Source organism: Triticum aestivum, chromosome 6A (genome assembly GCF_018294505.1).
Source record: "Triticum aestivum cultivar Chinese Spring chromosome 6A, IWGSC CS RefSeq v2.1, whole genome shotgun sequence".
NCBI lineage: Eukaryota > Viridiplantae > Streptophyta > Magnoliopsida > Poales > Poaceae > Triticum > Triticum aestivum.
In genome coordinates, this window is record NC_057809.1 from 457118387 (window position 1) to 457129439 (window position 11053).

Genomic DNA, 11053 nt, shown 5'->3' on the forward strand with positions numbered 1-11053 from the left:
CAAAGTGTTTATGTGGTTTGTAAATAAACAAGTCGTTCTAACAAAAGATAATTTGATTAAGCGCAACTGGACAGGTTCTACTAGGTGTAGTTTCTGTGATCGGGATGAAACTATCCAACATCTTTTTTTTGATTGCCCGTTGGCGAGAGTGTTGTGGCGCTCGGTGCAAATTGCCTTTAACATTACTCCTCCGAATTCGATCAGGTCGTTATTTGGAACGTGGCTTGCTGGTATAGAGGCCGAAACAGCTAGACAAATTCGAGTAGGAGCATGTGCGTTGTTATGGGCAATTTGAAACTGCAGAAATGATTTGGCTTTTAACAGAACAACAACTATTCATTTTTTGCAGGTTTTATTCCGGGCTACTGCGCTAATCCGTATGTGGTCCTTACTCACTCCGACGGAGGCCAGTGAGCGTTTGGTTACTGGATCTGTCCGGTGAGAGATGGTAGCGTGGGATATCTTCAACCGGTTTGGATGGCGGTCATGTAATAGGATAGGCGATTACTTTACCTATCTATCTATCTTATGCCAGCCGGTTGTGGCTTTTGGGCCTTTTTTTTATTTTTCTAGCTCTTTGTGAGTCAGCCTACTTTTTTGCAGCAGATTACAAGACCTTGTTGAACTACTTTATTTATTTATAATTGTGGCCGTATGCATCGCACTGATGCAGAGGCCCGGGAGTCCCCTTTTTAAAAAAAACATAAGACTATCTTAATCTTACATAAATAAGCAATCTTTTGTCTCTTGTTAAAAAAGAACCGAAATGTTAACTCCCACACGTGTGGGCGTTTGCATCTCGCCCACACGCGTGGATCCGCGTCCGTTCGTGAGCGCACGAATCTTGGCATGTTTCTAGTGCCACGTAGGACTGGCCTGGTGTCTGGGCGTTCAGCCGGTCGCCCATACGGCCGTTTCACCACACAGGAGGGGCTGGTGTCTGGGCGTTCAGCAGTTCACCACATGTGTTTTGCAGGGTACACGGCAACTGCCTAGTGTGCACGTAAGCAGATGGCAACTCTCTTTTACCGAGTTGCCATATGTTTTTGCATGGTACATGACAACTGCCCTAACGTGCATGTACATGGCAACTGCCCTAACGTGCACGTAAGCAGATGGCAACTCTTCCTTTTTACATGGCAACTACCCCTAGCATGTTTGTGAGCATATGACAACTCTCTCAACTGCGTAGTGTTAGTATGTGGCAACTCCTAAAGTTATGAAATTATGGCAACTACATTAGATCAGACCATACATGGCAACTGCAGTTGAGCAACCATGGCAAGTGCAGTTAAACGAACATGGACGAGGGTCTGGACCATGGCAACTGCGGGCGCGCGGTGACCGTCACGTGTGGCGTGCGGGACCAGGAGGTACGAGGCCTGACATACGGGCGTGTTGGCATTATCAACTTCGCCCACACGTACGCGTGTGAGAAAGATCGGGAGGGGAAAAAAGAGACGTGTGGGCACTAGTTATTTTGCCCACACGTAGATGTGTGGGCTGTTCCTCTTATACACCACACAAAATGTGTGGTCGGATTTTCTAACGTCCACACATGTGACATTTATCGGCGTCTAAAAAGAATTGTAGAAAGGCCAAGAAAGAGAAGCTAGCAAACGGGATGCGTCCTCTCCCGCCGTTGTTCAAGTTGAAGACGTTTCCATCCAGTGCGACCCAAGGCCTGCTCTGCTGACAAGCAAGTGCCTGACAGCAGATTTTGACGGCGACCAAAACGTAGGAATCCTTCGTCATACCACCAACGGCACCTCTTAAAATCTTAACCATGGATAAGCACGAGGTTATCTTCTTCCCTAGTCGTTTGTTTATATTATATCGAGGCGTGATCAAAAGGACATCTTGACTCCTTTGTTCCCTCGCGCTCAAAGTTGATGATGCACCAACCTTTAATTTCCAATCACCGCTGCACCAATCCATTCGCCTCAACGGCCCAAAGCAATATTGCAATGTTTTTTTTAGGGAATAATATTGCAATGTTTGTTTAGTTCGCGGGTGCGTGCCAGCCTCGCCCCTGCTGCATATTTCACGCTTGTTTAATTCACCGAGGGAGGGCTGCAAGTGGTGCATTGGCATTTTGGATTCGCGTTCAGGTCTCTGTCCGTTGACAAAATCTACACGCTAATCGTGCCGTGCATCGCCTTTCATCCCAGTTTTTATAAAAACTAGTAGAATGCCCGTGCGTTGCCACAGGCTTTTTAAATATTTTGCTGAAGTTATAAAAAGATAATATGTGTTAAATTTCAAAGGTAGAGACAATATAACACAGACACCATTGCATAATAATTGAAGTCGAGTCCTCTCTCCCCTCCCTCCTCCCGAATCGCCTCGTGTGCGACCGGGAGGAAACTCTAGCCACTGCCAGCGGGGGCGGCGCGCACGGCTCGGGTGCTGGCTAGTGGCCATGACCGTGAGGGCGGCTAGCTTTCGGCATTCGGTGGTGGGGGTGGTCGGCCTGTTTGGTTGCGCATCCCCTGTTCCGTTGGTGGATAGTGCTTACCAGGGTGAAAACTTTGTTTGCCTTTGGCCGACTGACGGCGACGGTGTGTGTGGACGTCGTATCCTTCCTAAAGGCTCCGTCATGGCTGTTCTTGATGCTCCGCGACGCTCTGGGTGAAGACCCTGATCCTTTGGATTGGGTGGTGGTGGCGCTACGCATCGTGATCTTCTTGAAGACGTCGCTTTGGAGGCCTTGATCCGTCGATGTTTGACTGCTCCTCTTCGTGGTGTCACGTTGAGGGCTTCTTCAAAATCTAGCGATGATTTATCTTCCAACCTATAGTGTGCTATGTTCTGCTTGGAGTTTGTAGTTGTTCTCCAGCACCTCTGTATCCTGCTCCGGGTGTGTGTGGACGTGTGTTGTATGCGGTGGTTTGCGGTTGATCGATGATCATTGCTTTATATATAAAGCGGGGCAAAAGTCTTTATCGACAATAATTGAAGTATGAGTGATGTTATTTCTAAAACATCATTAGAACCCATCATTTTTTATCTCTGGTGAACAAAGTGGAACATATAAAAAGTCTGACTAACACATTTTTTATTTGCAATAAATCCTGGATACTGCTAATTACATATAAATATATAAATATATACTCCCTCCGTTTCTAAATGTAAGGCTTTTTAGACATTTCAAGTGCACTACAACTTACGGATGTATGTAGTTATATTTTAGAACGTAGATTCACTCATTATATTTGGAAATAGAGGGAGTACAAATATTTGGAATCTCTATAAAACTTATATTTGGAAATAGAGGGAGTACAAATGATATTTTATACTCTTTCTTCTCTACTTTTATAAAAACAGAGTTTCTTTTGAATCTCTAAAAAACTTATATTTGGAAATAGAGGGAGTACAAATGATATTTTATACTCTTTCTTCTCTACTTTTATAAAAAAACAGAGTTTTTTTTACCTGGAAAAACAGAGTTGGTGATGATGGTGTGCCTGCCATCCTGCAATATAGGCCGTCCGATTTATATCTGACGGATAGGAAGGAAACTATGGCAATTTTGCAAAAAGATACCCACACCCCTCTTCACATTTGCAAATAAGGCCTTCCCTCATTCATTCTCTTCTCCCACAAGATAAACTACTCATACAAATGCATCTTGATGTTCTGTGCAAAGCACGGGCATCTTGCTAACTTCTTATAAAAAACAGAGTTGGTGATGATGGTGTGCCTGCCATCTTGCAATATAGGTCGTCTGATTTATATCTAACGGCTAGGAAGAAAACTATGGCAATTTTGCAAAAAGATACCCACACCCATCTCACATTTGCAAATAAGTCCTTCCTTCGTTCATCCTTTTCTCTTATAAGATAAACTATTCATACAAATGCATCTTGATGTTCCGTGCAACGCACGGGCATCTTGCTAGTTACATATATATATTTGTGGTTAGGAGTTTCTAGTACAAAGTTCGCCACGTACAATTGTTTTTGCTTTTTTCCTAAACTACCCTCCCACCTCATCCACTCTCTCACTCACTCACCCACTCTCTGTCTCGCCTGCGTCGCCGGCGCCTCTCCCTAGCTCGTGTCGCCGGTGCCTCTCCCTTGCTCGCGTCGCCGGTGCCTCTCCATTGGCTCCGTCGTCGGTGCCAAGATCTCATTTTTATTCTCCGGTGGCTGATTTCGAGTGCGTCGGCTCGATCTGCAACGGCCTTCCTCCACTCCAACGCCGTGCGGTACGTCATCCCTTCCTAGCTCCCTCGCTCCTGCTCATCTGGATTCACTCACTCTCGTCTCTTCTCCCTCTCTAACCCCGTCTCCATTACCAGGACGATGCCATGGAAGGGCCACCATGACCAGGAGCAGGGCGACGCCTCGGAAGGTTCACCGACAGGAGCAACTACGTACGGTCTGATCTTCTCCACTGACAGGGATATCGACATGAAGGTCCGCCATGGAAGGCCTGGAGCTCGTCATGGAGGGGCCCTCCTCTCTCTTCCCCTCCCTCTACTCTATTGGTTGGTTGGACGAAAGACCACCGCTCGTCCGGCTCTGCTTCTTCCACCGTTGCTCCCCTCCCACCATAGTGCCACAGACGCTATGCCAAGCACGGAAGGTATCACCCTCCTCCCTATTTGCTTGCTTGCTGCAACTTATCTTCAGAGATGATAAAACTGTAGAAATCTGAAACTGCAGAAATCTTTGGAGTTCCTTCTTTAGAAACTTTTATTCTGGCGCAGTTTGTACAGATTTTTATGTACAGTACGCAAAGTCATATGACTGCTGAAAATGGACCGTCGTATATGCCTGTACAAGGTTGGGGGAGGCACGGTCAGCGTTGGTGTATTTTCAGTTTGTACTGTCATAATTTCCGGTTTGTAAAACTGAGAAGTGTATTTTCCATTTTGAAACTGAGATCTGCTTGCACTATCATACAGTAATTTTCAGTTTGTAGATGACTTTAATTGATGGGTTTCTTCTTTGTAATTAGATTCGGGGAGCCGCCTTGATCCAGAGTACTCGCAATCCATTATAGGGCAATTCAAATCCTGCCTCTGGAAGCATTGGTTGACCTATTGGCACAACCCAAATTACAACCTTGTCAGATTTTCCTTCACTTTGTTCACAGCCTTGCTGCTTGGCTCCATCCTTTGGAAGATTGGCACCATTATGTAATCACCGTACTTATCTTTATCTTTTACTCCTTGATTACAATGTACCAGCATCTGAATTTTTTGTGCCTTGATGCAGGGGTGGATGCCAATACTCTTAGAATGGTCATTGGAGCAATATACACAACAATGATGTTTGTCCCCATCAACAACTGTGCAACCGTTCAACCAATTGTTTTAATCGAGAGAACAGTTTGTACAGAGAGAGGGCTGCTCCATTGCTCAGGTAAGAATATAAAAGATCCTTGGCAGCTCCTGAGATTATTTGTGCCTTGTCAGTGTGCAAATGTAGTTTGTCTTGTGTATTGCATATGCACATCACATGGATTATGCTTGCATTTACTTCAAAATTTACGGCAATCGCTAGTTGTCTTTTGAGCGAAAACTGAAATTTAAGTTCTCTGCTGAATTTGGGGTGTACTGTTGGTTAGTTTGTTACTGTAAGTACCAACATTTCAGCAAAAGATTATTGATTTGTTTTTTAAAATCCATATCTTGAACTGAAAATCCTTGATACATGTTATTTGTTAATGGTAATAGTTAGTGTTAGACTCTGTTATATGGAATCTACTTTATCATGGACATGCCTAGGGGCTTAGTGTAGTTATTGTGGCCCTAGCCGTCAGAGCTGAACTATCGCTTGTTATCCCTACAGATGTTCGTGCTAACTGAATATGCTAATTTGCATTGCTTTTGTTGCATAACCATGTTTTTTTCCTGAAGCTACTTATGCAGCGAGGGTACAGGTTGTTCTAGATGGCTCTGTAGACAGTGAGAATGAGGAGACTCAAACCCATGAAGATTCTAATGAGGAAATCGATTATGATAAATAACAACACAGGTAATCTTTCAGACAGACACACCAAAAAAAATAGTTCGGTCCTTAATTCATTACTTCCAAAATGTAAAGTAAATTCCAGAGACACATAACACAGAGTCCTTTGTGCTAAACTTTCTAATTAACCGCTCCAAAATATGTACTCGCCACAAATAAACTTTCTAATTCGCTAGTCTTCATCTTTGACTCACTACAAATAAATCTATGAAAATAGATCTCTGCTAAAAATCCTGCAAAAATTCCCATAAAATATTTCAATAAAATCTAAGAAGTCTTCATCTTTGAAAATCTACCACGATGTCATAGGTTAAAATCCAATCACTTCATCATTGGTCCAATTAATTTTTTATAACAAAAGTTGTTCAATTTGTGACTAAGAAAGTGGTTGAATTTTAGAGTGGTAATATGGTATACCTCGGATAGGTTGGTCTATGATAACCGGAGGTGGAGTGGATCAGCATCTAATGTGAGGCACTCACTGACGGTCTGTCCGTGGTTGTGGGTATGCGTCCGGCGCCTAGGGATCAGAGTCCGAATAGCAGAGTTCGTCGGTGTGGGCTAGCAACGTCAAGACTTTAAAAAGATTATCATCAATTGTGCACTACATATCTGATCTTGACAGTGCAATATGAACATGACTCATGTTTAATACAGCGAACAGAATATCAAATTAGAAATGGTGGTGTTGTTTGGCTGGAGGGGACGGTAATTCAGGGAGGGGTAGGGAGGGTGGATTATGAGTTTGAGGGTTGAAGTCCCATCATTTTAGAAAGTTCAATATACATCGACACTTCATGATGATTCATCATAGGATGCATTTCAAGATACAAATCAGTCACTCATAGTTTTTGTCTGTCTTACCAAACATGAAAGTAAAACTAAAACCAGAATTTACATGCCTAATCCCACCATGATGTCCCACCCTGTCCCAGTTGATGCCCAAGCCAAATAATCCAGGGAAGATATGTAGAACAATGTAATGTATGACCAGAGAACCAAACTACTGAGATCAATACAGTGAGAAAACTAAGTTTTTGAAAAGTAGTCAATGATAAAAAAATTGTTAGAACTTCATCAGTTGACACCATAACAAGTAAAAACACAGAAGACATGTGACTGCTAATTACTCAATAGATGTAGATCAAGGTCCCTCTATAATACCTGCAATGTTAGGAGTCATCTAAGCCCAAACAGGCATCATGCCTTCTCATTTATCCAACCAGAAACCTCCTCTAAGAAGGCACGACCCTGCCCAACGGTGGCACATTTTTCACTCGGGCATGCCATGTTGGCATGAGAAATAATCTCAAGAGCATCCCATTTAACCAAAAATGTTACCATTCCAGATTACTCAACACGTTGAATAATCTCATGCCATGCAGCTAGTTGTATCCTATGCGGACATGCGTGTCCTGTTAAATTAGAATTCATCACAATAACAGAAATGCAAAGCGGAGAAAGCACATATGTTGGTGTCACGGTAAGCAGCCAATTAGTACAAGCTTCCACATTATGCAAAATTGCACTACAAAGATATTATTACCGATATGCGATATTCTATTTACATGTAGAAGGTAGATTGCATCGTCATAGAAAGTATAGAAAATTTCAATGCTTACAGACTTACCTTCCCATTATTCTTTCTCAGATTAGCAGAGATGAATCGGCTTCCACCGGATCCTTAGCTGGTGTAGCCTCAACTGCTTGCTCAGGACGATTGCTTAGCATGACGTGCAGCCTCCCGCGGTAGTAGTTCAAATCCTGCACAATGACACAAAAGGCATAGACCGTCAGAACACAGTCCAATGGTTTCTAGACCTGGCGTACATCGGCGCCTCCATGGCTGCTGAACAGGATGAAGAGGAGCACTGGAGGAGGACCATGGCAGCGGTGAGACCCAACCCGTCGCGGCGCCTAGTGAGCAGGCGCACGGGCACACCAGTAAAGCACATCACAGCGGCGGCCGTGTCCTCCATCTCGATGCTTCAGCCGGGCGTCACCATGCAGTCACACAACGACCTGCACTCCATGATAACCTCTCGATTCCGCCGCCCCCGAATCTCACGGCGTCGAGGTGGCCATGGGAGGGCTCGCCGGAGTGGTTTAGGAGAGGATCAGGGGGTTGTGGAGATCAGGGTGGAGGTGGTTTGGAGAGGTTCGGGGGTGAGGGCGGGTCTGGATAGGATGGAGACCGTGAAAGGAAACCAAAAACATAGGTGATTTCCTCCCTTTTTTCCATGCGGAAGAGGAGGTGGAGTCAAACGTTTTATTTGGAGGAAAATCGGTGGGGGAGGTCGATCGATGCGAGGGTTGCGTGCGAACGAACGAACGACGTACGGACTCCTTCATTAGATGTAGAGATCACGGCGTCGAGGTGGCCATGGGAGGGCTCGCCGGAGTGGTTTAGGAGAGGATCAGGGGGTTGTGGAGATCAGGGTGGAGGTGGTTTGGAGAGGTTCGGGGGTGAGGGCGGGTCTGGATAGGATGGAGACCGTGAAAGAAAACCAAAAACATAGGTGATTTCCTCCCTTTTTTCCATGCGGAAGAGGAGGTGGAGTCAAACGTTTTATTTGGAGGAAAATTGGTGGGGGAGGTCGATCGATGCGAGGGTTGCGTGCGAACGAACGAACGACGTACGGACTTCTTCATTAGAAGTAGAGATTCAGACACATGTGCTCCTTCCCGGTCACAACGCAGACATTTCTTCCTTCTACCAAGTAGTGTATTATTCCTCACTAAACAACCGTGATGCACGCCCACCTTGTATTATTAAACTATATATCATATCAATGGGAAACCTGCAAATTTGAAAGGAATCACTCACTGATAGTAGTACTATTAGTATTACCAAACAACGGCTGAACAAAGAAGATTCTCCGTTGGAGAAGAGAACGTCTGTGCAAATTTTGCACCTGCACCCTCACCACCTGTCACGAACCAGCTTCCGGATTCCACTGCTCACACTTTTTACTGTGCCAACGCCACTAACCCTAGCGACAAGTTTCAGACTTATAACCACACAAATTTCACAATGGCGTGGCGCGTAATCGCCTCCAACTGATCGAAGGTTTCTTCGAGCGACGCATTACGCGCCATTCATCTCATCTTGATGCTCTGTTCCTCACGTCGCTCAACACATCAAGCAACTAATCGCTCGTGAGAAGTGAGAACGATCACTGGTCGCTTCGCCGCTTCAGCTCACCAGCTGCTGGACGGCGCCGGCGGCCAGCCACGGCTGGGCTGGGAGGGTCAGCTGGACCGGAGCCTGCGCCGGCGGGGGCGGCACCAGAGCCATGGCCATGGACGCTGCCGCGGCCTCGCCTCTCTTTCTCCTCTTCGACGACCCGGGCGCGCTGCAGGAGGGAGATGAAGAGTCGGGGCTCGCCGGCTGGGGAGACGGACGCTTCTGGCCCGCGGCTGCGGCGGCGGCGGCGATCTCGGAGCCGATGCGGAGCGGGAAGTTGAGGAGCGCGCGGGAGCCGCGCATGCGGTAGGCGGCGCGGTCGTAGGCCACGGCGGCGTCCTCGGCGCTGTCGAAGGTGCCGAGCCACACGCGCGCGCCGTTCTTGGCCGGGTCCCGGATCTCCGCCGCGAACTTGCCCCACGGCCGCTGCCTCACGCCTCTGAAGTGCTTCCCCCTCGACGCCGCCGCCGCGACCTCGGCCTCCTCCTCCGCCCACGGCGCGTCCGGCCCGGGCGCCGGCGGCGCGAGGAAGCTGCCGAGGCAGGAGCCGTCGTAGGAGCCGTCGGGGGAGGGCAGGGGCTCGGGCTTGACGGCCGCGAAGGAGCCGTCGGGGAGCCAGCCGCAGGAGAAGGCGTCGCGGAGGGCGCCGTAGACGACCATGTCGTCGGCGTCGTTGGGACGGAACGGGAGCGACTCGCTCCACTGGTCCGCCACCAGGCTGCCGAAGCTCGCGCTCCGGCAGTACGCCGGCCGCGCCGGCTCCTCCAGGAGCTGCTGCCGGATGCTGTCCAGCGCCGCCGCCTCGGACGCCGGATTAAGCAGCAGCATCTTATCCTGTGTGGTCGCGTCTGGTCGTAGGATGATCTGAGTTCGCTCTTGGGATTCGCCGAGCGTTTGTCAGTGGATTTTGTGGAGGGGCTGGTTTCGGTCTCCCGGTTTATATACAGAGAGCGCGGAAGGGCGTCACGTGCTTCTAGCTTCGCCGAACGTTCCTGCGTTAGCCCCACGTGATTCCATTGTTTTTCTTATCGTTTTGGAAGGTAATGATGATGAATTGATGATGATGGTGTAGTGAATTAGTGGAGCACTCAAACTAACATAAGCATCAACGATTTTGCTCAGCACTCCTTCATTTTTTGTTAGGTCCCTTTTAAAAACCACTAAGCATGGATGATTAAATTAAGTGCAGATCATGTGTTGACCTGGCTCTGCTGGCCAAACAGGCATGGCGTCTCCTTGATAATCCCGACTCATTGTGTGCTACTATTCTAAGGGCCAAGTATTACCCTGATGGTGATTTGCTGAACTCCAAGCCAAAACATGGTGCTTCCTTCACCTGGCAAAGCATTATGGCAGGCATTACTACTCTCAAGCGTGGCTATATTTGGCGAGTGGGGGATGGACATAACATCAATATCTGGGAAGATGTTTGGATGCCAAATTATGCCACTAGAAAGATTATGACCCCTAAGGGGGGACATTTGTTATTAAAAGTGGTTGATTTGATTGACCCGGCCTCCAATAATTGGGATGAGGACCTGATTAGACAAACTATGTGGTCCATTGACGCACAACGGTTTCTTTCAATCCCAATTTCGCAACATAATATGACAGATTTTATTGCCTGGAGTTATATGAAAAATGGTATGTTTTCGGTACGGTCTGCTTACCATGTGGAGTGGAATTATCAGTATGGGAGTAAATTAAAACATTCCAACGGGATGGGGCGAACCACACCTAATCCTATATGGTGTCAGATATGGAAGTTATCTTGTCCGGCAAAAGTCAAAATCTTTTTATGGCGGACACTACATGGCACTCTTCCATGTCGGGCAACACTGACTAATAGACACATGAAGGTCTCGCCTCTTTGTCCTTCCTGCTC

General features: G+C 47.0%; 1 protein-coding gene and 2 long non-coding RNA genes across 4 annotated transcripts; 1 reads left to right on the top strand and 2 right to left on the bottom strand.

Moving 5' to 3' along the window:
* The first annotated feature begins 3951 nt into the window (after positions 1 to 3951).
* Positions 3952 to 10781, top strand: LOC123127895 (uncharacterized). 2 transcript variants are annotated; one of them, XR_006462855.1, is made up of 6 exons: positions 3952 to 4210; positions 4304 to 4590; positions 4966 to 5146; positions 5226 to 5372; positions 5870 to 5987; positions 10358 to 10781. It is a non-coding gene; the product is annotated as an uncharacterized lncRNA (long non-coding RNA). The 2 variants fall into 2 exon arrangements; XR_006462856.1 differs by having other exon boundaries at positions 10392 to 10781.
* On the bottom strand, positions 5864 to 8442 carry LOC123127896 (uncharacterized). Its single transcript, XR_006462857.1, has 2 exons — positions 7865 to 8442; positions 5864 to 7745 (listed from the first exon to the last, which is right to left on the bottom strand). It is a non-coding gene; the product is annotated as an uncharacterized lncRNA (long non-coding RNA).
* On the bottom strand, positions 8790 to 10072 carry LOC123127894 (ethylene-responsive transcription factor 1). The gene has a single exon (XM_044547752.1). It carries the CDS (start codon positions 9994 to 9996, stop codon positions 9178 to 9180), a length of 819 nt encoding a protein of 272 aa, XP_044403687.1. The 5' UTR covers positions 9997 to 10072; the 3' UTR covers positions 8790 to 9177.
* Positions 10782 to 11053: the final 272 nt, after the last annotated feature.